General features: G+C 44.3%; 3 protein-coding genes across 15 annotated transcripts in view; all 3 read left to right on the top strand.

The window, feature by feature from the left end:
• arhgap32b (Rho GTPase activating protein 32b) overlaps positions 1 to 9,995 on the top strand; it is a gene marked incomplete at its 3' end in the record, with an annotated part of 173,871 nt that extends 163,876 nt beyond the window's left edge. For all 12 annotated transcript variants that reach the window (XM_079283247.1, XM_079283250.1, XM_079283248.1 and 9 more), the window contains 11 exons: positions 971 to 1,073; positions 1,439 to 1,583; positions 2,502 to 2,584; positions 2,959 to 3,066; positions 3,437 to 3,582; positions 3,656 to 3,857; positions 4,161 to 4,306; positions 4,680 to 4,754; positions 4,906 to 5,739; positions 6,080 to 6,693; positions 7,794 to 9,995. In XM_079283247.1, the coding sequence (XP_079139373.1) occupies positions 971 to 1,073; positions 1,439 to 1,583; positions 2,502 to 2,584; positions 2,959 to 3,066; positions 3,437 to 3,582; positions 3,656 to 3,857; positions 4,161 to 4,306; positions 4,680 to 4,754; positions 4,906 to 5,739; positions 6,080 to 6,693; positions 7,794 to 9,995 (4,658 nt within the window). The remainder of the gene's footprint in view (positions 1 to 970; positions 1,074 to 1,438; positions 1,584 to 2,501; positions 2,585 to 2,958; positions 3,067 to 3,436; positions 3,583 to 3,655; positions 3,858 to 4,160; positions 4,307 to 4,679; positions 4,755 to 4,905; positions 5,740 to 6,079; positions 6,694 to 7,793) is intronic.
• A 2,122-nt stretch (positions 9,996 to 12,117) lies between these two features.
• On the top strand, positions 12,118 to 14,713 carry LOC306788062 (transcription elongation factor SPT4-like; the record flags this gene model as incomplete). Its single annotated transcript, XM_079283389.1, has 5 exons — positions 12,118 to 12,165; positions 13,856 to 13,962; positions 14,050 to 14,105; positions 14,321 to 14,374; positions 14,490 to 14,713. 5 exons carry the CDS (start codon positions 12,118 to 12,120, stop codon positions 14,555 to 14,557), a joined length of 333 nt encoding a protein of 110 aa, XP_079139515.1. The 3' UTR covers positions 14,558 to 14,713.
• A 7,126-nt stretch (positions 14,714 to 21,839) lies between these two features.
• LOC306788375 (histone H3.3A) lies at positions 21,840 to 24,314 on the top strand. Of its 2 annotated transcripts, XM_079283878.1 has the most exons (4): positions 21,840 to 22,003; positions 23,251 to 23,394; positions 23,793 to 23,946; positions 24,029 to 24,312. In XM_079283878.1, the coding sequence occupies exons 2-4, from the start codon at positions 23,267 to 23,269 to the stop codon at positions 24,155 to 24,157; spliced, it is 411 nt and encodes a 136-aa protein (XP_079140004.1). In that variant the 5' UTR covers positions 21,840 to 22,003; positions 23,251 to 23,266; the 3' UTR covers positions 24,158 to 24,312. The 2 variants fall into 2 exon arrangements, with proteins under 2 accessions (XP_079140004.1, XP_079140005.1); XM_079283879.1 differs by lacking the exon at positions 21,840 to 22,003 and having other exon boundaries at positions 22,100 to 23,394; positions 24,029 to 24,314.
• The last annotated feature ends 1,045 nt before the right edge of the window (positions 24,315 to 25,359 follow it).

Raw genomic sequence — 25,359 nt, 5'->3', positions numbered from 1 at the left:
TGTGCTCCATGAAATATATGTTTCTTTTGTAAATCTCCATTAAAGCCTCTAGTTTTGAGTGGCATGCTAGAGACAAAGGGATCTGACTTAAGTCAGTTTGAGCTTTCAAAGGGTGCCAAACCAGCACATCAGTTGAACGTTCTCCTGCTTTGGCTGCCATTGTTTTAACTAGAATTTAAGAGGATTTATTCTTGCCGTGTCCAACCCTAACTCCACATTCAAAACACGTGTCGTGTGTCTTTTGTGATAAGAGGACGTAACAACAAAAAATGTTCCTATGTGAAGAACGTCAGGATTCTCTGCAGCAGAATGTGGTTTCCTCAAACCCCGGCCTTGTTTTCTCCTTCGCTATGTGCGGAGTTCGACTGAACAGCTGCTTCGGCCAGTGTCCCACTCTCTGTCATCCTCTAATGATGTGTGAGCTGTGGGAGGCCTGGGAGCCTCCTTATAGACATACACACACACACACACAGATAAATAGCATGTCTGCATGATTCATGGTTCGCTGAAGGGGAATTAGGAAGTTCTATTTCTGAGTTTCTTTTCCTTTGGTCAGTCCCAGCTCTAACACACAATCACTGGTATTGTGCTTTGAAGCCGAGTGTGTGTGATTGGCTGCCTCAGTCAAACACAGAGAGCTGCATCGATGTACAAACTTAAAGGGTTAAAGGGAAACCAAAGGCACCAGAGAAAGAAGACTAATATTTGTCTAAAGCTCTTCAGGATATATTGGTCTCTTCTTTACATGGGTCAAATGTTTCTGCCCTCGGCTTTTCCTTCCGAAAGCACCAGAATGTTACTCACTGGGTAATCCCTCTGAGCCCAGAGCTCTGGCCTGACTGCTCTGTACTCTGCTCTTCACAAAGGAAAGTCATGGTATTCTTGACCCTGAAGCTCTATATTGATGGATGTGTTTTGTGATGACGCGCTGTTTCTCTCTCTCTCTCTCTCTCGCTCTCTCTTTTTGCAGTGCCCCAGGTCCTCAAGAGCTGCACCGAGTTCCTGGAGAAGCACGGCGTGGTGGACGGCATCTACCGCCTCTCTGGGATCGCCTCAAACATCCAGAAGTTGCGGTAGGTGACACGCTGCCCGTTAAATACAGCATTTGATTCAATTCACTGCATCTGTAAAAGAAAGAAAAGCATCAGGATGCCGTGCAGTGTAACAGAATTTACTATGTAATGTTGTCAGAGCAGGATAAGAACATTTTGTGATCAGAGCTTTTACAACAGTTGTGGCTTGTAAAAGGCAACATAGGAGGTTTCTAGGAGTTCTTGTCTTATTTCTGAAATGCTGTGAGGTGTGTCAGGACAGTGCTGTGTTTACATTTTGGATTGTGGGGTTGACCATATGTGAAACTAACGGTTTCTCCTGATTGTTCAGAAGAAGCACATTTGTTGACTCTACCTTTGCCCTCTTTCTCTTTCTCTTTCGCCAGGCACGAGTTTGACTCTGAGCAGATCCCCGACCTGACCAAAGATGTTTACATCCAGGACATCCACTGCGTGGGCTCGCTGTGTAAGCTCTACTTCAGAGAGCTGCCCAACCCCCTGCTCACCTACCAGCTCTACGAGAAGTTCTCCGTAAGCACGGACTCAACACTCCTCCCGCACCAATCTCTTGCTTCTGCTATTACAGCACGTGATTGTTAGCTTGCGTTGAGCTTCTGTGTCAGTGTTTAGTTTGGCTGCTATTATAGATTCAGTCTTAGTCTTTGGTCCAACATGCTGATTACTTTTAGTCATTTTTATCCTGCATATTTCTTGTCTAGTTTTAGTCGATGAAAAGTCATTATAGTAAACTTTTAATCAAAATGTTTTCTCTCTTAATTTTGTCAGCTACCTTTTATTTTTATTTTTTTAGTCATCAGATTATATTTAACATTTCAGTCAGTCTAGTCTAGCACAAACGAATAGTTTTGTCATTAAGTCAAACTGTTAGTCACATTAGATTTCATTCTATTATCATGGAAAACAGCATGGAAGGCAGCTTTGCTCACATCGTCACCTTTAGTTTTAGTTGCTGTCTGTGCCGTCTGGTCTGGAAATACAGGTGGCTGATGACCATGTTTCATCCTAGTTCACACTGTTCAGTGGTTACTGATGCCCCGGAAGGACACTGATTGGGTGTGACTAACTGCTCGGTCTCTAAGCACAGAAAGGGAATTCCTTTAATTTCTCTGATGGGAATTCTGCAAATTTATCTTGCAGTTATGAGTCACAATGAAATAATAGCGTTGTACTCGACACACCCTATCATTACAGCTCTCTGTGTCACCTGGAGTAAGAACTTTGTCCAAGCACAACAAGTCCCTGAAGATGAAGGACATGTTTGCTGGTTGTTATGGCAGCTGGGGAGAGGCTGTGGCTGCAGACCGATGTCCCCTCTGTGCTCCATGTAGCAGCGCCAACCAGGGATGACAAATGAATGAGCTTAACGTTGTTGATACGCTGATACAACTATTCATCTCACCATCTCTCCCTTTTGTTTTCACCCTGAAGGATGCTGTATCAGCAGCGACGGACGAAGAGCGACTCATCAAAATCCATGATGTCATCCAGCAGCTTCCTCCACCGCATTACCGGTCAGTGCAGAGGCACACTGCCCCCCTGTGGCAGGCTCGGCAACTGCCAGAATGCAGACACGGGCTCGTGTCGTACATTCACATCAGTCGGGTGTCTGTTGATGTCAAAATCAAGGGTTTTCCTACTGCCGCACTGCATTGAGTGGAACCATTTAACAGGTCCCAGCTGGTCTGCGTTGATGATGAATGGAATTTCCCGTCCTTCTGTGAAAGCACACAAATGCAGATTTGTGATGCAGAAGTGACATTCCTCTGGGGCTTTAGCACATAGTGAAATATTGATGCTCTGACGAAGGAGCTCTATCGCAGCCATTAGTCTGCACATCACTAGTGGGAGCTAATTAAACCTGAATAAATGAATATTTGATTCCTAGGACCCTGGAGTTCCTCATGAGACACCTTTCCCACCTCGCAGCGTTCAGCTACATCACCAACATGCACAGCAAGAACCTGGCCATCGTCTGGGCGCCCAACCTGCTGAGGTGAGACGCCGTCCCGCTCAAAAGGAATGTCCTTTACATGCTTGTTTTGCAATGTGGGGAATATACTGTCAGTCATCAACTGACAGCTGTCTCCATTGGCTGTTTCGACTACTCGCATTAAGGATTTCTCAGACTTGAATTGGCTGCGATAATGGGCTGTGCCTCCTGCTTTAAATGAGTCTTCTACCTGAATGAAAATGATTTAAGCAGCCGTTTGTGGGAGGATGCTGATCAAAAACAAATGCTGGAAATGCATCCCAAAATAATTTTAGCAACTTAAACTCCAAGCATTTATACGTTTGATTCACTACCTTAAAATGTTACGCTTGTCTAAAGTGGAGCACTCTCTAAATCAAACACAATTCTTCAGGTCCAAACAGATAGAATCTGCCTGCTTCAGCGGCACAGCAGCCTTCATGGAGGTCCGAATCCAGTCGGTGGTGGTGGAGTTCATCCTCAACCACGTGGATGTTCTCTTCAGCACCAAACTCAGCTCACTAATACGCGAGGGAGCTGGTACGTACTGCTCTCGTTGTCATTCCTCTACCCGCTGCTGCTTCCTCCAATAAACACTGTCCCACATCACCAGGTCACAACTCATTGTCGCGGCCCAAATCCCTGCTGGTTTCATCGCCCTCCACTAAACTGCTGAGTCTGGAGGAGGCCCAGGCCAGGACCCAGGCTCAGATCAACTCTCCAGTCACTGAAGACAGCAAGTACATCGAGGTGGGCGAAGGTCCGGCTGCCCTGCAGGGAAAGTTCCACACTGTCATTGAGTTTCCCACCGAGAGGTTTGTTTACTCCTCTTACTGAAATTGAATTTGATGACTGTGTGCCTTCAAAAAAATCAATTAGAATCAAATTTAGACACTTTAGATATTAATCTGTAGAATGTGTTGCAGAATACTAGCATTTTAATACCAGTTGAGCTGAGATAATAATGCTGGAATGTGTCTCCATCTGCTGGTTGCTGTTAGGACTGCAGGCAGTCGTTTTCTTCCTGCCTGCGTCTCCAGTTACAGACTTGGCTTAAAACAGAAAACTGTCTTTGGTCATTTTCATTCCTGTGTCCCTTCACCATTTATTAATCATAGGAAGAGGCCTCCCATTAAATCCAAGAAGTCTCCTGTGGGTAGTTGGCGTTCTTTCTTCAACCTCGGCAAGTCTTCCTCCATGTCCAAGCGCAAGCTGCACCGCAACCCCAGTGAGCCCAATGAACTGAAGGCCATGGCTCTCGCTGGTGAGTCCTTCCTCCAAAATTGGAAAGAAAATTGTCAAACTTTAACCTTAACAGTGTTCCTGTTAAGTCAAATCGGTCTTTATTCACTGTTACTGCTTTTGCTATTTTTATGATTGTATGTGTTTTCATGCAGTTTACATTTAGTAGCTAGCGTAGCATAGAAATGCTAATGCCATTATATCTCCTTGTAACCTCTCAGGGTGACGAGTATTGCACTTACACAATATTTTACCATGACTAGCTCCAAATCCACAAAAACAGCCTGAAAATGAGTCTATGTAGCACAGACAGATAGTTGTTAGACCCTGGTTGGACCTCTGATTTGAAGGGTGGGACTAAACAAGGCTGAAACCTTTTCATCACTCTGTTTCAGGAGGCAGAGGAGACACGACAACATTGAGATCAGCCAAAAGTGAAGAGTCCCTGAGTTCCCTGCACAATGTTGAAGGTAATCATTTGTGTCTTCCAGTTCACTTTTACTCAGAATAGCAAGTTGAATCAGTCAAATTGTTTTTGAAATGCTCTACAGTGTAGCCTACTGTTATGCTTAGGGCCTGATAAAAGAAATAGTTTCTGAATATATTCTGTTGCTGCTTCAGGAGAGTCCAAGGTGTACCGTCCCCGGCGGCCGCGCTCTAGCAGCGACGCCCTGTCGGCCTCCTTTAATGGCGAGCTGCTGGACAGCCGGCAGCACTGCAACTCCTACGACAACCTTGGCGCCACAGAGGACAGCGACGGAGACGACGGCCCCATCTGTGTGCCTGCACTCATCTCACCTCCCCGCTCAGCGGGTGAAGACGTGGACCTCAGCCCGCCGGACATCGGCATGGCCTCATTGGACTTTGACCCCATGTCTTTCCAGTGCAGCCTCCCCGACACCTCCTATGCCTTCCCCCTAGACGACTCACCCGCCGGGGCAGAGGGCTCCATGTTAAAGAGGAGCCCCAACAGCGTCTGCGGCAAGACCAACCGCTCTGACTTCATCTCTGCCACCTTCCAGGGCGGCTTGATGTCCCCTTTGTCGTCCGCAGACTTCAGCCTGGCTGCTGGAGAGAAGGTGGCAAACAAGAAACTGACCACTTCCTATTCTTACACCGATAAACCCACACAGGCTGTGTCGCCTATTAAATGTGGAAAGACCAATAGCTTGACGCTGTTTGCCACTTCGGAGCTTTTCTCTACAGAGATGCCGGACAAGAGTACGGCTGGACAGTTTGCCTCTCCACAAGCGCTATCACCTCCCTCGGCAGCCAAAGACTCTCCTCCCCTGATGGGAAGTGTGCTGCTGAGGGCGGCCGAGCCGTCGCTAAGTGAAGCTTTCCGAATGGAGCTGCACTCTAAGCTGGCGGCCTTTGACAGCGCGGACAGTCGAGAGCTGAAGGGAGAGGACGGCGTGCAGCAGGCGCTGGTTGCCAGCAGCCGAGAGCGCCACGGTAGGGAGCAGAGCATGACCTTCTTAAGTGTAGTGTTTGGTGTTTGGCACATTTCTGCCTTGACTTTGCTTTGTTTACACTATTTAGATTAAGAATAAGGTCATCAATTGTGCCATTAATTATGACTTTTTTTCTAGGTTTAGTTTTCCAGGTTTGCATGCATTTCATGTGAAACAAACCTTTTCATGTGAGGCCCGAGCACCAGGCTTAACTTTTCCCCTCATTCCCTTTCCCGGGGCACCTTAAAACCAGCCTTCCTGCTGTCGTTCCTTCTCTTCACCTGCTGCTCTCTTGCTTATTCCTTCTTCAACTATAGTCCCCTTGTGTTTTTGTGTCGTAGCTCCGGACTCTTCAAAGGACCTTACCTCTCGTTCCCTCAGCACTACAGCTCCCACTACGGCCCCTCCTCCTCCCCCTCCTAAAAATGCTGCCCGCATGTTGGCCCTGGCCTTGGCCGAGTCCGCTCAGCAGGTCTCCATTCAGGCTCAGTCCCGGTCCTCTGAGCCCTCCACGCCGACGTCCCCTCTGCAGCTTCAGGAGGCCTCTAACTCCCAGGACTCGACACATCCACTGTTCCCACTTTTCCGGACTTCTTCCGAGGAGGGAGCAGGGAGAGGGAGTTCCCCGCCACCAAACAGCACGGCCCCGGCCTCAGCGCATCCCTCCGCCTCCGGTCCTACAATCAATCAGCAGCCTCTAGAGCTGACCAGCGCGATCACCAAGCCATCGGACAACACCAAGTCCTCTCCAACCCCACCAGACACTCCTTTTTACAAGTGTGCCCCACTCCCCAGTTCAACCAGCCTGACTTCTCCCATCAGGAGAAGTCCAGAAAGGCAGCAGCCTGTCACGGGACAGGTCCCAGTCCGTACCGGCTCACCAAGTACCACTCTGGCCACCTTCTCCAGCGGCAGCTGCAAAGAGACTGGAGTCTTACCACAGCTTGTTCCTGAGGTAAGTGTCATATCACTGTCGTATGTAGACTGCTACTACTTTTACATTATTACGGTAAACATGATCCAAATTTATTAATATTTCATCTGCAGTATAACATGAGCAAGTTATCGTATTTTGAGAAGTACGCTGACAGCGGTAGGATTAATATCACTTTCATCTCTGTACATTCAATATTAAGCTACAGCCAGCAGACTGTTAGCTTAGCTTAGCATAAAGATTGGAAACAGCTAGCCGGGTTCGGACACAGTTTTTTTGTGCAGATTAAACAAACAAGATGTAACGTGTTAATTAGTTGTAGATTTAGAGGACATGTTAGTTGGATTTTAACGTTGACAATCAACTGTTTTCAGTCTTTATGCTAAGCTATGTGTCTCTTGGCTCTACCTTCATATTAAGCATGCAGACATGAGTGATTTCAATCTTCTGATCCAACTGTTCCTTCACCTCGAATATATCTTTTGATTAATTAGGTCCCAATTTCATGATTAGGAATGATCTGTACTCTTCCACAAAAGGAAATTTCACTGACAGTGTTTTGACTACTGTCACTTATTTAAGTGTTGTATTATATACACGCAAGCTACACTGTACAGTGATGGTATGTAACTATGTATATTTACTCGAGCACGGTACAATAAGTAAAGTTAAAGTGTGTCAAAATTGTACTTACGTATTTCCATTTTATAGAACTTCTACTCTACTCCATCTCAGAAGCAAATATTGTACTTTTACTACGCATTTTGTGCTTTTACATTTTTAATTCAGAACTGTTACTTATATTGGAGTATTTTTAGAATGTGGTATTTTGACGTTTACCGAAGTAAAGAACCTGAGTGTATGACATGCAAAATGTTTGTGGCAGACAGAAAAATACCAAATGTGTCAACCCTTTTGCCATGTGGGTCGTCAGATGTGTAGTTTATTTGATGCTATGAATATTTCTATGGTATTTTTGCCTGCATAGATATGGAGAGATAATAACAAACAGACATTAGGAATTGATGCTGCGGTGGAACTACCCCGTAACTAGACTGGTGACACTGTACAGCTTGTTTTCCTCAGGAAATAAGAGTGTGTTCTGTTCTGATTTGTCTCAGGTCAAACTAGAGGAGACTAAACCCCCCCCAGTCCTTCCAAAACCCACAGAACAGCGACCTCAGAAGCCCAAGAGGCAGGCTGTCTCACTGCCCCAGCATCAAACACAAACTCAGCAGCAGAGCCAAGCTCAGATACCGCCTCATCTTCCCCCACAGCCTCACACGCAATCTCAGATACCGGTCCAGCCCCATACCCAGCCCCCCTCCAAGGCCAGCGCAAGAGTGGCCCCCACCTCTGCTGAGCCTGTTGAGAAGCCTTGGGAGGCCATAAAGCCGGTACAGCCCTGTACAGAGCCTGCAAAGCACCAAGACGCGTACGTACCCAAGCCTCCGGACCCTCCCGTCCGCACCATGGAGAGCAAACTGGCCACAGCGGCTCTCAGCCAAAGTGAAGCCTCCTACCATATCCTGGGTGAAGGGCCTGTGCCTGGCCATCTGGAGGATGCTCTGCCTCACCATCCTCCTTCCCCTCACAAATCTTCCACGCACCAGCCGGCCTACCTGTACCATGCTAAAGGAGAGCCAGTCTTAATTGAGCCGCCTGGAGCTGCGTACTACCACCAGAGGCCTGTTCCGCTGGGCCCCCAGTCCGTGCTACACCACTTCCGGCCCGACAGCGTCCCCCCACACCTGTCCTACGTGTCCAAATCAGAGCCTCAGATCCCTTACAGTGCCCGACTGGACAACAGATACAGCACTTTAGGCCCCAGGTCCTACCACCACTCCATGAAGTCCAGAGGAAACCCCCGCAGTGTGTACGTGTCTCCGGGGCCAGGCCATCAGGGTTACAGCCATGACAGAAACCAAGGCTATCCCACCATCCGCAGAGTGCACTCACTCCATGTCCCTTCCACTATCCGCTCAGTGCCCATCCAGAGGACCGAAGTTCCTCCAGATGACGAGATGTTCTTCTACCAACGGCCCGTGTATCAGTGCAATGCCTACCAGCAGCCCCCGCAGCAGTCTTCACAAACCGACTACCACGTCACCCAGCTGCAGCCGTACTTCGAGAACGGACGGGTCCAGTATCGCTACAGTCCGTACTCTGGCTCAAGCCCTTTGGAGCCGCCTTACTATGACATTGACCCTTACGGCACCATCCGAGTCCGCCACGTCCACTCCCATAGCAGCCGAGATCCGGGAGCCGCTGCTGGTCGACCGGGTGGAAAGGCGACTGGGTACCACTACCTCGCTCGCCATGTTCTCCCGCCGGGGAAGGAGCACAGCTTTGTGAGCAGGGACATGCCCCCCGGTTACGGGACCAAGGAAGCTGCTGCTTACCTTGCTTGGGACCCAGAGGAGTCAGAAAGGCTCCGCATGCACTCCATCCGCAGGGAGAGCAGGGCCAGACAGAAGATCAAGGGCCCCGTCCTTTCTCAGTATGACAATGTTGGCTTGTTTGCACCCTCTGATATATCAGGCTATGAAACCCTGCACCTGCGCAGTAAATCTGACCCAGGCAAAGCTGTGCTCGTCGCGGCCGAGAGCAAAGACGGGCGCTACCTCCCCAGACACATGGTGTCCGACCCCGATGTCCTCATGTACATGGAGACCGACAAGCATGTCCAGGGGGGCGCAGTGGGCGACAAGTCCGACGGGATCGCCAAGCAAAGCGGTTCCAAGAAGTGCCAATCCTCTCACTCCCTTCCAGCTACTCTGAGCCACAGTCTGTCCCATCAGCAGGAGAGCAGCCGGCACAAGACCGGAGACGACAAGCCCGGTGGAGACGGCAGCCGGTCTCAACACTGGCAGCAGGACTTTCCCAACAAGAGGAACCAACCACACTACGAGTGTCCTGATTCTGACCACCACCAGAGTAAAGTGAAAACATCCAGCGGCTACCACATTACGGACGAGCAGCCGTCGGCCCCCAGGGAACAACGCGGCCGCTCCAAACTAGAGCGATCGCATAGCGTCCGGGAGCAGCAGCTATACAGCCAGGGCAACCCCGAACTGGACAGCGACTACTCGTATCAGAAACACGGCGCTAAACCGGTGCAGTCCCACTACGATAACTTAGACGATTACCACCCAGTACCTCAGCCTCAGGCTCCTGTTCAAAAACGTGGAGGACCCTATCCCGGCCCAGGGTTCACCGTGAGCCACAGCAATAGAGCGTACTCCACAGCACTGGGCCAGGGAGCCTTCCTCCAGACTGACCTGCTCATGCAGAGGCCAGACACAGAGATACGTACAGAATGAAGCATTCGTGGGGGGGGGGGGGGGGGGGGGCATGTAGAAGAAAGACTTTGAGCTACGGTTGCAGCCTCTGCAGGACAGTGGACTGTCGTATCAACATATTTTTGCTCTTCTGTATTTTTAATGAATTTTAAAGAAAATTGTAAGACTTTTTACTGGAAGATCTGAATGTACCTGAATTTACTGTCCAAGGGGGTCACATTATTGTGATTGAGACAGTAGCCAGTCATAAATGTATATGAAAGATGTACGGTACTTTTAACAGGATCATAAAAATGTAAAATATATATATATATAGTGTGTATATATATATATACTATATATATGAATAGAATCACCAGTAAAAAAGGGATTTAGTTTTATTTAGTTTTTGTTTCTTTAGGTGTGGCGCTGGGTATGAGAATCAACTGGGGTTATGGTTTGCATTTTAGAAATGCATGCACTCTCTATCTTACAGAACAGTTCAGTGCACTTAACTATCCATCACGTTCTTTCTGGCTGTTACAGCACAAGTTATTGGAGGAGGATATCCCTCTGCTGATGTGTACACGAGTAGAGTCCATGTTCGTCTCTTCAGGATCCGGCTGGGTGTGAGCTTTGATGAGGAGCTGCGATGGGTTGTTCTCGGTTAATATAGTGGTTTGTCGAGGTCTTATTTTCTGTGTGACTGTGCCATTTCTTTCTGTAACTTTGCTATAAACTGATTTCAATGACTTCTAATGGACTGTTTTGGTACTTGTACTGTTCTTCATCCGAAGAGGGACCAAGCGACTCGGCGCAGTTGTTGCACATACGGGATAAAAGAGGGGAGATGGATGAATGCCTGTTGTACCTTTTAGATGTGTAAGAGGTTCTATTTTAATTTCCCTTTTTTCCATTATGTTCACGGTACTTTCATGAACTGGACTAACTGAATAAAGCTGAAAACAATGTGGTGAAGAACATGTTGCAGCTGCTTTGTGGACTTGTTGGTGACGAACCTTACATTTTGTTCATCGTAATGCACAAACATTGTGATAACTAGAATTCAGATCACCTTTGATGGTTCTTGACAGATCTACTGAGGTTATTTCATTTTGTATCAGTGGCCTCATTGGTTCTGAATTTAAAACAATGAGAGGGAATTCCTACTTTTTAGATCCCTAGGGCCATTTATTTTCAGGCTGGAAATCCTCTGGTGTTATACTACGTGCCCTTTTGGTTGACCTTAATCATGTGTGGATTACAATATGTTTCAAATGCGTCTAAATCCAGTTTGTACTCTGTTTGACAGGTTTTTCCCCTCTTGCCTTATTTAAAGCCGCTACCTTTTCAGATGGGTAACTGAAGTAAGGCTGTGTACTTGAATGTGAAAACACTTTAGTCTCAAACTACAGGCATCTCCAATTAGATATGAAATAATAAAACTGTTGAGGAATAGCTGTAACCCATGTCTTATAATATGTGCCTGATGTTACTGCTCGGTTCAGTCTGACCATTCCTTCAGGACAGCATTTGTTAGTTTAGGGGACATGAGTAGTTGTCATTAACTACATCGATGGTATACAATAATGGTTGTGTGTCGATTACAAATCAGCTGTAAAGCATAAAAGTAATTTAATTTGTTTTGTTTGTTCTAAATCATTCATGACTAGTTGCAGTAGAGAGCTCAACATGTTCCCTGTGGAGTTTATTACCTGTAGCAGCATGTGCCGGAATTGCGCCAGGGAAGGGAAACTGCAGGATTATAAAGATATATATTTTTTTTTAATCGGCTTTATAAATATTTTATGAGGAAGGAAATGCATTCAACACATTAGTCAGACCTAAAGATTCTATTTATTTTGTATAGCCCAAAATCACAAATTTGCCTCAGAGGGCTTTACAATCTGTACACATGCGACATCCTCTGACCTTTGACCCTCACATCGGAACAGGAAAAACTCCCCCAGGAAACCCTTTAACGGGGAGGAAAGAGGAAGAGACCTGTGGGAGGGCAACAGAGGAGGATCCTCTCAGGATGGACAGAAGTGTGATAGATGTCATGTGTACAGAATGAACAGCATAACAGAATTACAACACATTCAATGCATATGACAGAACCAGGGCAGGAGGCAAGACCAGGCTCCAGGTATCACCAGGATCCATGGAAACCTGCGAGCAGAGAAAGCACAGGGACTCCGGTGAAGAAGCAGTCAGTAATGTGCGTTAATGGTATCTGTAATATAAATAATAATTGCAGTGGGAGTGAGCAGGGCCATGGCGGGAGGAAGGAGCAGGGTCCAGATAACCACGATCCATGGAAACCTGCAAGAGTAACACTGAATGGTTGTCTATTAGAAAACTCCACAGGGCACCTTTAAAAGGTCCTCTGCCCAGACTGCATGTTTTTACATCACATTGGAAACATCTTTCTGTGTATAAACAAGGTTTATAGATTGTGGACTCTTCTATGAACTATTTCAATAAGGATTCCATCCTAAACACTGAAACCACACTCACCAAAATCACAAATGACTCATTGCTGTCCTCTGACTGTCGCAGCAGCAATACCTTTTGAAGAGGTAAAACTCCACTTGTTGGACCAACGCGGCCCAGCTTTTGGCCTTCAGGGACATTTCATTGTGATGCGATTGACGGCTTCATTTGCTCTACTGTGCCATCAAGTGGACAATAAATGTAAAACAGGCAGTGATGATAATGACCGCATGGCTTTGGTGTGTGAAGCTTTGGATTGCATAAATGAATGAATGATGTTTGTGATGCTCGAATAGTTGCAAATGTGAGGAATTTAAGTTTTAAAGCGCCCCTAATTATGGATATAATGTGATACAGTATATTTACTTGTAGGAGTCTGGTCATTTCATGCATCAAGTGTGTGAGAGGGGGTGGTGTGAAGTTTAGGACAATGGATCAAGGCCCAGGAGGGGCTTGTTGGACTTCAGCCAATCACTGAGCTGATCGATGGGCTAAGGAATGTGTAATATGAGACATTTCAGAGACTTTGGAGGGACAAAGAAACTGTGAATCCAGAAGATGATCAGACCTCATCTGGACCATGAGGCGGACACACCAGTCTGTCGTGTGGATGGGGCCTCTATTTCATGAAATATTACTATCGATAGTCAATTCAGTTTGTAAGTGTGTTTGGTTTTATTAGTATATAAAATTCCTTTTGATTTAAACTTCAACCAGCTGATTCGGCCCTGCGTAATGATGGAAGAAAGAGAGCGGGGGGGGGGGGGGGCTGCTTCTTCTCCTCTGAACAAGGAGGGGGGCTTTTTCCTTTACCTTTTTGTTTGAGAAATTTTGAACATAACACAAACAAACGCGCAATAACGCCCCAATTCGACAAAATGTGAAGGGCGGATCCATTGCGTTTTGCTGCCCCTTATATTTCGAATCGCAAATCCTTCTGTGTGCATTTGTAAATCGAATATATTTGTGAATTGTTCTGTTTGCATTTGTGAGACTTTCTGTGTGCATTTGCAATTATTGAGACTGCTCTGACCCCATACTCCAGCTCTCCCTGTAGTTTACTCCAGCCTCTCTTCTTTTACGTCACTTATTCTCATTCGTTGGGGTTTTCCAGCTGTTGGTAACCTTTTAAATTGCATTACTGCCTCCTAGTGGATTTAATTGTCCACTGAAATCCTATTCTAGTAATAAGCCTTGATAATAGTCTGCTTTCTTTCAAAAAAACCTAAAAATCGTTTTTCCTCTCCACCGTGTCTCCACTGTCAATGGGCCCTGTTTGCAGCACTCATTTAACATGCCGCTGCAGGGTGAACACAGGTGCGATTAATAACACTGATTACGGCCCTGTTCCATTTAGGTGGGCCACGGTCCTTGATTCAAGTGTTCCCTCCTCTGGTTTTCTTTAGACCATCGACCAGTTTGAATACGACGGGTGTGACAACTGTGAGTCGTACCTCCAGATGAAGGGGAACCGGGAGATGGTTTATGAATGCACAAGTTCCTCATTTGATGGGTAAACGTTAATTCAGCATCGATTATTTAATAAATCAACCTTTCCCGTTGTTTTCTGGATGTTTACCATTCCCGTCTGTGTCCACAGTGTGGTATCCATGATGAGTCCTGAGGACAGCTGGGTAGCTAAATGGCAGAGGATAGGTAAGGATGTGTGCCTGTACTGAAAGCTGCATTAATCCAGTTTGACCATGATGGAGTAGAAGAACTCTAAAGTAAGGAAAGAAGACAAAGTATCAATATTATGTCAATAAGGACCTTATTTACTCAAACGGATACATCCAGTTTTACAGTTGGCATACCCAAATGCTGTTGAGATAAATAACATTTGTGGATATTGTTTTTGCTCCATCCTACAGGCAACTTCAAGCCAGGTGTGTATGCAGTAGCAGTGACAGGCAGACTACCTCCAGGTACACTTTATCTAAACTAGTCTGCCTCTACGCAGGGAATTACATGTTTGGCTTTTTCTTGATTTGGAATTCCTTCCTTATTATTGCATTGTTAATTCTCCTTTTTTCCCCGAAGGTGTGGTGAGAGAGTTGAAAAGCAGAGGAGTGATCTACAAATCCAGAGACACAGCAGTGAAGACATAAACCGGATGGCTTCCGGTTGTCTGTTCAGCCACACCAGAGCGGCGTCACACTGCTGGGACTGCATTGGATCACGTCTGTGATGAAGGAACTGCCCTTCAACTGTTCAATTTGTGTGTGATTAGTAATATCAGCATGGCTGCTTATAGGGGAGAAGAAGTGGGTATTTTGTGTTTCTTTGGATAATTGAGGAAAAAAAAAATAATAAAGGACTGTTTTTATAAGAAATGTGAGTTATTGTCTTTAGCACAGTCAACACTGTTATTTGCTGAGCCAGCATTCAGTTGACAGTGAACAGACGTGGGTGTCACATATTTGACAAAAAAAGATGATGCAGCACACTGGAAGAAATAGACAATAGCCAGAATTTGTCGCTAAAAAACAGCTTAATATTTTCCCCTGAATAACTCGTACCAAACACAACCCATCAAGGTCCACAGTGTACATATCACACACATTCATCAACTTGTTTTTACAAAATACATCAAATTGGTGTGTCGAGAGAGAAGTCCTAACTTAATTTACAAAGTGGATTTTTGAATCTTGTGGAGACGTCCGTGTCCCCATCGTGAGTTGTAATGCCGTTGGTGATCTCAAACTTTTCATGAAAAACATTCATCAGTTCACAAATCAAATCCCTCCACTCCTTTGGATGACCACATGCCTGCAAAAGTAATTGCCTCTGCTTCTGTATTCTCGTTATAATATACAGAATTTAAATCACAACCAAAACCTCGTTCCGATCCGTGTCTCAACTTCCCACTGAACCATCAGAGTTCAGAATCAGAACCGTTTATTGCCATTGTATGTTGAAATAATGAAATACAAGTACACAACACACCATCCGGCTGAATTATCGGAAACACATTTCTCTTTAATTATTAGACTTTTACACACTTGCCTTTAAAAACATGTCAAGTTACACATTTTAAAAACACAACTTTTGAAGTGATGCAGCGAAAAATAAAAAGTTTGGGAAATGCAACCATCACAAAGCAAACAAGCACTAGTAGGTATAACAAGTATAGTTGAAAGCAATTCATTCAATATTTTCTCCCCCATTTACATCAGTTTGTTACAACTTGCTTTGACAAACGCCACCGATTATGCTATTAAAAGCAGACAGGAAGTCAAACCACCGTACACTAAAATAAGGAGATGCTGAGTTAGCCCTACTGCAGCAAATCTGAAAATCTTATACTTCAAATAATTCTTTAAAAGCATCTCATTTTAGATGCTACTCTATTAAAAAATGTAGCGGTCAATTTACAAGCTTATATATACATGCTTTACAATATATTTTTAAAATTGTACCGTGGTACAAGTAATTCTAAACAAACAATATAAATAGGACTGAGTGTTAAATTATTTTCATTTTCCAAAGTCACTTCCAATAAAGAAACAAATGTACAACATATAACTAATTTTACAATTCTTTAAAAAAAAAAGATTTAAATTTGAACACATCCACAAACTTTTGTACAATAAAGAATCATTAAAATGGAGAATAAAGTCTGGTAATCGTGAGCATTTAGGATCACATCCTGCAGTGAACCAAGACTCCCTGTCACATGCCAATCAAGTCAACAAGTTGACATCAAAACGATAAATAAAACCAACTGTCACTAAACTTGCATTCAAATTTGGAATGCCTTTCCTTCCACGAGTTTTATTCTGACCGCGCTCCCTACGGGTTGAATAATATCTTAGGTGTTTCCTGTGCTTGTGCTGCTGGTGTCCTCAGCCTCGACATCTATGTTCCCAGTGTCCTTCGCATCATCATTGGTAACCTCGCCCTAGCACAGAGGAAACATTAGCAAATAATGAGTAGGTATTCTGCAAGGTTGTTACACATTCTCTAGCAAATATAAATACCCTAACCCTAAAAAATATACATTACATTGACTATGGCATCTTCGGGCATTTGCTCAGGTGGTGAAATCACGGATCCCTCCAGCTGTTTGAATGCGAGTAGATCAGCCCTGCCTCTCACAGACACCACAGTGGGTCCAGGAGACAAATGTTTGGCCTTCCTGACTCTGACAGGGTTGCCGGTTTTAATGGAAACCGGCAGTGACACGGGGCCCGGCTGCACCGGGGCCACAACTCTAACCAGGCTGCTATTGGCCGGAGTTTGCATCACCTCATCTGCAATCTGGAACATTGTGTCGAAGTTAATGTCACATTTTTCCACCTGTTGGTGTTCCTTGTTCTTTGAGTCCTGGTTGTGGTCCACATGAGACAACACATTCACAGGACAGCTTGCCTAAAACAGTGACATAAAAAGAAATGCTCTAGACACGATACGTGTTCACCAAACTCCATCCTCCTCGACCAATTACAGCTCTGGTGTGAGTAATTGATTACATGACAGGGCGAATACAGTCAAATTCACCTACCTGGTAATGACTGTGGGTCGGGTAGGACCCTTTCTGAAGCCAACCACCTGCCCTCTGTGACGCCAAAATGTTCGGATCGTAGCACTGGTAAACTTCAAGAAGAAAAACAAAGATATTATTTGAGATTATAAAATGCAGGATTCAGGTTTGGTGTTGAAACCTACATTTGTGCATTCCTAATTAAAAATGACATGTATTCAACACACAAATTAGTATATTTCAGTATGTTACAAGTATATTGTAGCTGAAAAAAGGAATCTACTCGTAAAGTGATGTAAATAGTGTGGTTTATAACTGTTCCACCCAAACTCCTAACAGGTTAACTCATGTCATGCTCACATGGTATGTTGTAGCCAGGTTGATTTTGCGCATTAAAAGTGAAATTTGGATTTCCGTGGTTTGAGTGAGGCAATAAACTCTGGTGAATGAGCATAGCGCTGGAGCTGGAGGCCGCTTCGGCGTAGTGCTGGCTCAAAGTCACGGGTATCCCTTTGTCTGTAGCGAAGACAGTAGGCGAAAGAGCTGCACCGCTGCCCCACGTCAGGAACCGCAGTGGGACTGGGGTTCCATTGTGAGCCGTCACAGGCGGAGCTTTGTTTGGACAGTAAGGATCAGCCGACTTCCGATGAGGGGTGCTCGGCAGTGAATGATTGCCTGCAAGCAACAGGAAGAAGCAAAGCATGACAACAACCTGTTAGACGGCCACACGATGAAACGTGAAAAACACTGGATTGTGGAGTTAAAATGGCAATTTAGATGTTCGTATCATAGTTATTCATAGTGATTTTCAATATTGGGGTTTATGGACCCTTTCCAATTAGATTTTTGCAGTACTGTTCACTGTAACACTACAGGGAAATGTGTGACCATTACATTGTGTTTTCACTATCTAAAGCTACTTCCCCACTGACAGTCATGCGGTGACACTTGCCTATTTGACCATATTTATCTCCGCCACCACAGCATCCACTGTATCGGCTCGGGGGCCGAGGCTTCACCTCAAGACCAGCTTTTAGCTTGGCCTTGTTGTCGACGGTCAGTCTCCTCAGACTCGCCACAAGTTCGGGGTGGTCCCGCTTGAAGTTCGGGTGGTAGTAATAGCGATACTGCACGTCGTTGTATGTATTGGACACCTTGAAACCGTACAAATTGAGATTACGGAGAAAGCTCGAAAAGTTGGCCGTTTTGAAGGTGGCGGTGTTGTTCGAGGCGCTGCTGCTGTTTCTGGGAGACAGGACCTGTTGCTCGACGAGGGTCTGATCAATGACGACTACCAGTCCATCTTTGTCCCAGCAGATGGCTTCATTTAACGGGTTGTTCACCAGACGCCATAGCTTGGCAGGAAAGTTGTTAGTGTTGATGCTCTCGGTGACGCAATCTTCCACCACATCCATGCTTGTGCCTGTAGAATTGGATAAAAAGAGGTAAAGTTAGTGAAGCCTCGTCTGAATAACAGGCCAAGCGTCATCAGTTTACGTTAAATAGGTTGAGGTCAATCTTAGTTAGAAAGCTAAGTTGCTTCATGACAATATAATTAACTGATAACGTTAGTAAAGTAGCATTAAAAGGAGCTTATGGTCTAACTAACAGAATGTCCCGGTTCCGACACTTTTCGTTAATGCTGACGATACATATGTCCCAGGTACGACCAGTTAAGCTAACGTTACACTTATGAAGTTAATTAACTTAACTTTAATTGGACTTTCGTAACATTCATGTTTCAAACTCCCCATACTGACACACTTAACTTTAAAATAACTTGGCTTCTAACGTCATTAATAATGTCAACTTTAAAAAAATACATAAAATGCTGTACACAAGACCTGAAAATGCTAACTTTTAGTGTTAACGTTACTGGTAAGCTAAGTTAGCATTAGCTAACGTTAGCTCCCCAACTAACAGTAACTACTCTGAATTGTAATGATCTTTTGCGCAGTCAGGTTTGAGTAAAGTCGCATAGAATTATGTCGACATAGCGTTGTATTTTTTGGGGGTCATAACACACCAAGAAAAAACGCCATGAGAGGTGAACTGTGACTTTACCTGGGTCTGCAAACTCACTCCGGATCTCACAACCGTTGAAAGTTCCCGAACCGTTGAAGCTGTTGGAGTTGTAACGTTCTTCGGTAATAAAGCGCTCGAGAGGACAGTTTATGACATGCATCGTCTGACGCAGGTGTGTTCATTAGAACACGTCTTTTTGGGGGGAGGTATTCAAGTCCACTGCTACCATTTAAAAATACTCCAGGATAAGTTAAAGTCCTGCATTCCGAATATTACTTAGGTGTACAGAAGTATTAGCAGCATAATAAACGGGTCAAAAGTAAACGCGACCCTTTTGCAGACTTTTCCCTTCTGTTTATTATATATTTTACATAAAATCATTGGCCTGTACTCATAACAGAATATGGAAGTGCTTTTCACAAATAACGTCGTGCTTTTCAAAGATATAAGACGCTTTGGATGAACATTTTTTATTTCATAAAGTCGTATCAATCGCTGTCAAACCAATGCAGTCGAGTAAAAGTAGTGTTTCACTCTGAAACCTAGAATTAAAATAACAAGGTAGCAAAACCTTCTCATATTGATAATTAACGTGGATGGATAGATGGATATTCATGTGCCAAAATGTAGTAAAAGTAAACTGTGCGCCATTGAATTTTTATTTGGCATCGTTGAATTGTATTACAAATCTCAGTATTGATCCAACATTTTCCATAAAAAATAATAGCTAATGCTAATGATAGGTGATATAACAGTAGTATTGACAATAATGATAATAAAGAAAACTATAAATGAAAACAGACAGTGTCACAGTTCATTTTAAAAGCATGTAGTTATAGTAAAATAAACTAAAAAGAAAAACCGACAGAGGGAGACATTTTGTGAATGTTGGTCGTGGACTAACTATTTAATGTAACAGAGAAGATTAGTACGGAATGTCTGATCCAGAGGAAAACGTTTTTGTTCATAAATTGTGAGTGTGAATCAAAGGGCTATATCATGGAGATAATCACTGCAGCATTATCAACAGTCAAGGGAATACACAGGATCTTAAAATGTACCCCATGACACACAGGAGCCAGTGAGTCCAAATGCTAGAATCTGTTTGGATTAAAGTTAGGCATGTGATTTTTTTTGTTTCTTAAGTATCCATATGGTCTTCATTTAGAGATACAAAAAAGTAATTATTCTCCACTTCTCGGTTTATCCATCCATAATAAGTAGTTGCTTTTGCATTGAAACATCTATTATTTTAGTATAATCAAAACGTTTTCACTGTTCTGGATCCCGATGGTTGGAATGGTTGAATTACAAGTATGCATGACCAAATACATCAGTCAACGTTTAGTATTTGCATGCCACGTTTCAGGACATAGTGGAACTAATATACTGTATGTGACTATGTATAACAACTCAAACATAATCCCTGTAACTGAAATAATTGTTTTAAATAATGGAGGTATAACTATTTTTAAACAGGCGCACAATATGGACCCCTCTGCTGGGTCAACAAGGCCCTCGCGGCTCGCAGTCGGTGACGTAATTCCCCGGCGACTGGAATGATTGAAAACATTAATCCGGTTGATATTTCAGTATTACACCAGTGTTTTGTCCGGGAGCTGGACATAATGGCTTTGGAAATGGTCCCCAAAGACCTTCGCCATCTGCGAGCCTGTCTTCTTTGTTCTTTAGTGAAGGTAAACGCTCAAACTAGCGTCCCTGCTAACGTGTAGCCGCTTCCTGCGCGCTGTATTTGTCTTCTGTTGTCAAACAAATGAATGTAAGCTCTAAAGTAATGCTTTTACTGTTACCTTTATTTACTTAACAATACCAATACACATACTGAACCCGTTCCATGGTCTAGTTTGTTCGTCTACTTACTAAATTCAAACGTATCCTGTCTGTTGGTACGTGAAGTAGCTTGTGTGCTACTTCACATGTTTGTATCCATTCTTGGCTCCCTGGAATGACAGTGACCCACAAAACAGAATGGTACCATCATTCAAAACCATAAAAAAACACCTGTGTTTACCCTACTATAACATGTCAAAATGGCTGCTGTGAAAAGGGTCTATAACATAATTAATCCTGGCCTCTTCTCATCCTGGCGACTGAAGTCCTTCAGTCATGGGCTTTCTTTCCTCTTCATACTTCCTGCATGGAATCAGGATGTCTCCTTTTCTTGAGACTGATTATAGTTTGTTTTCCGATGACAAATAGTGTAGCATTCAAGTGACCAAGTGTTAATCTGCTCATGATTACTGTTATAGTCTGTTGATTCCACCAGTCTTATTCGTACCCCACCTACTGTATTTACCTATTTTATGCGTCTTCTTTTTGTCACACTATCCGATACTGTTGCCACCGTTTGCTTATTTACCTCCAAATATCAACTGAAAATAGTTGCTACAAAGGTAAAGTATAAAAATATAATAAGTGTAAGTATAATAACGTATAATATGTTATGTATGGTTGCTGTTTTACATCAAAATAAGGTAAGAATCTTTCTAACTTGATCAACATTTGTCGAATTGATTATCAAATTGATATCGGCCATCAAACAAAAACATTATAAATCAGTGGTGGAAGAAGTACTCTAATTACTTAAGTACAAGATGCAATACCACAGTCTAGAAATAGTTACAAGGTAATGCATTCAAAATAATCGAAAAAGCCCAGTACCTGAGTATGGGCATAATTATGCTCATATATTGTGCCCGATTTCTGGACCCATTTTGTTCTGTGATTTGTATTGCGCAATATTGGGCTAAATACTTAGGTGAAAGAATAATAGTTGTTGCGTTTCTAGTATCATTGTATTAAAAACAACGTTTGGGACAAAAAGTTACTGTTGAGGACATTAAGTCGGCTACAATGTTTACAAATGTTGGCAGTTGCATTGTGGGAGACAGATGATTGACACGGCCGCCATTTTGCTCCTGCTCTCTCTGCTTCCATTGTGTGAGAGATAGTAAATATCTGACACTGCCAGACAACCACAACTCACTTGTGTTCTCGCGAAGAAAAATCGCTAAATTCAGCCTCGGTAAGTCACATTTCTGTCATACTTTTTAAATCGTAGAATAGTATTCACCTTTTTGTAAAGAAAATTAGACGGATAAAGTTGTTTTTGTGCTGAAATGGCGTGTTATTTCGACGCGGTAGAGAGGAGAAAAAGCAGCTACCCAGATGCCAGGCTGAGAGAAACACGGCTCAGTACTTCCACCGAGAGAGCAGCTCCACTTTCATGAGCGGTTTACACTTCGCTGTTCTGCTTTAATACACCATTGACTCTCACGCGGTGACGCTTATTTGATAGCTGCACTTGTCTCCTACGTTTTGTCGGTAGTCTCGTGTGCACACGTTGTTTGATTTTGAGGTAAAATATCAAAGTTTCCGTCCCGCTCATTGCCTGTGTATTGGTAGGTTAATTTGGGTCTGCGGCCATAATCTTGCGGCTTTATGGCTGCTCGTCCCGCCCTAAAACCCAGAGGACTGACACGCCATTGGTCCTAAATTGCGACACAGCTACGGCGGATTGGTGTATGTGAGAATATGACCAGTTTAGCAGTGTGATTGGTGTGGTCTTTATCCAAAACTGTTTGTATTGGCTCGGGACGGTGTGTCTGCAGCTGACAAACCGGTGAAAAGTTTTCCCAGGAGGTCAAATATGATTGACCATCAAAGTCCCAATCCTGTCCCCCTAAGCCTCAAACCCGGAACCCTCAGGGACTGGCTGACTCGACCAGCTAAATGGTTGAGTGTGAGAGAGATAGGGCTTGAAATGGTGTCAGCACTTTGCTGCAACATATCAAGTTACCATGATAACGTCAAACAACATGGCATACAGTTGTGGGTATTTATTTTATACTTTTTACTCCCGAATTCGTGAGATTGGGATCGGGACTCTGAGCTAGATCCTTTGCTACCTGGTACTGCAGGAAAACTAAAAAATAAGATTTTATGCAGATATTTGGGTGAAAATAGTGATGATATTAAAACAGCTCACAAAGTTCTCTAAATTCACGCTACACTAAAATGTTGATGATAATTATTTTATCCATATATTTTCGCAGCTTTTTGTGAGTTTTAGGGCTCCAAACATAAGCATTCACATTTAGGCTAAATATTCAGTACAGCGTTATCAGAGGCTGGCTTAGAAACCATCAGTGGACAACATGATTGTCAATAGGGTGTCCAAATAGCGGCTCTGAAACATGTCGGAGAGAAAAAGTATGAAGTATAGAGTGAACAACACTAATCATCCTGTTATATATTTGCGATTCCTTACAGGTGATACTTCGTCGTAATGGCTCGTACCAAGCAGACCGCTCGTAAATCCACTGGAGGAAAGGCTCCTCGCAAGCAGCTGGCCACCAAGGCTGCCCGCAAGAGTGCCCCCTCTACTGGAGGCGTCAAGAAGCCCCATCGTTACAGGTAATGCCACACACACACACACACACACAGCCATTTCTGGGACAAATCTTAACATCACTGAGACCGTCTTTATCAAGATGAGATGGAGGGAAGAAGGATGTTGTAGTTTTATGTTTTAAAACTTTTTTTTAAACTGGATTTTTAACTGGAAAATCTTAAATCCAGCTTTATGTTTTTATACTTTTATTTACTAAAACCTCTTGGTTGCACAGAGTGACGACACTAGTACATTGGCAGCATTAAAACTTGATTTCACATTCACTGTACTGATCAGAAACTGAAATGGGGCTTTTTTTTTTTCTTTAAGTGACAAAATGTCATTATTTGTACAGAAGATGAATCCTGATGAGCTTGTAGCGGGTTAAATTAACCTGCTCGAGCTTTGTTGTGTGTTTCAGGCCCGGCACCGTGGCTCTGAGAGAGATCCGTCGGTACCAGAAGTCCACCGAGCTGCTGATCCGCAAGCTGCCCTTCCAGCGCCTGGTGAGGGAGATCGCTCAGGACTTCAAGACCGACCTGCGTTTCCAGAGCGCCGCCATTGGAGCCCTGCAGGTGTGTGTTTGTGTGTGTGCACAAAATGTATTGATAAAGCTACATCAGTGTAATCTGTAAACCTCCCCCCCCCCCCCTGCAGGAGGCGAGCGAGGCGTATCTGGTGGGTCTGTTCGAGGACACCAACCTGTGTGCCATCCATGCCAAGCGTGTCACCATCATGCCCAAAGACATCCAGCTGGCACGCCGCATTCGTGGGGAGCGCGCTTAGACGGCCCTCCCTAATGTTTCACCTTACCAGTACTGTTCACTGTAACACTACAGGGAAATGTGTGACCATTACATTGTGTTTTCACTATCTAAAGCTACTTCCCCACTGACAGTCATGCGGTGACACTTGCCTATTTGACCATATTTATCTCCGCCACCACAGCATCCACTGTATCGGCTCGGGGGCCGAGGCTTCACCTCAAGACCAGCTTTTAGCTTGGCCTTGTTGTCGACGGTCAGTCTCCTCAGACTCGCCACAAGTTCGGGGTGGTCCCGCTTGAAGTTCGGGTGGTAGTAATAGCGATACTGCACGTCGTTGTATGTATTGGACACCTTGAAACCGTACAAATTGAGATTACGGAGAAAGCTCGAAAAGTTGGCCGTTTTGAAGGTGGCGGTGTTGTTCGAGGCGCTGCTGCTGTTTCTGGGAGACAGGACCTGTTGCTCGACGAGGGTCTGATCAATGACGACTACCAGTCCATCTTTGTCCCAGCAGATGGCTTCATTTAACGGGTTGTTCACCAGACGCCATAGCTTGGCAGGAAAGTTGTTAGTGTTGATGCTCTCGGTGACGCAATCTTCCACCACATCCATGCTTGTGCCTGTAGAATTGGATAAAAAGAGGTAAAGTTAGTGAAGCCTCGTCTGAATAACAGGCCAAGCGTCATCAGTTTACGTTAAATAGGTTGAGGTCAATCTTAGTTAGAAAGCTAAGTTGCTTCATGACAATATAATTAACTGATAACGTTAGTAAAGTAGCATTAAATTCCTAATTAAAAATGACATGTATTCAACACACAAATTAGTATATTTCAGTATGTTACAAGTATATTGTAGCTGAAAAAAGGAATCTACTCGTAAAGTGATGTAAATAGTGTGGTTTATAACTGTTCCACCCAAACTCCTAACAGGTTAACTCATGTCATGCTCACATGGAATGTTGTAGCCAGGTTGCATAGCGCTGGAGCTGGAGGCCGCTTCGGCGTAGTGCTGGCTCAAAGTCACGGGTATCCCTTTGTCTGTAGTGAAGACAGTAGGCAGTGGGACTGGGGTTCCATTGTGAGCCGTCACAGGTGGAGCTTTGTTTGGACAGTAAGGATCAGCCGACTTCCGATGAGGGGTGCTCGGCAGTGAATGATTGCCTGCAAGCAACAGGAAGAAGCAAAGCATGACAACAACCTGTTAGACGGCCACACGATGAAA

Source organism: Melanostigma gelatinosum (assembly GCF_949748355.1).
Source record: "Melanostigma gelatinosum genome assembly, chromosome: 14".
NCBI classification, from domain to species: Eukaryota; Metazoa; Chordata; class Actinopteri; order Perciformes; family Zoarcidae; genus Melanostigma; species Melanostigma gelatinosum.
This window is presented reverse-complemented; position numbering and strand designations above follow the sequence as displayed.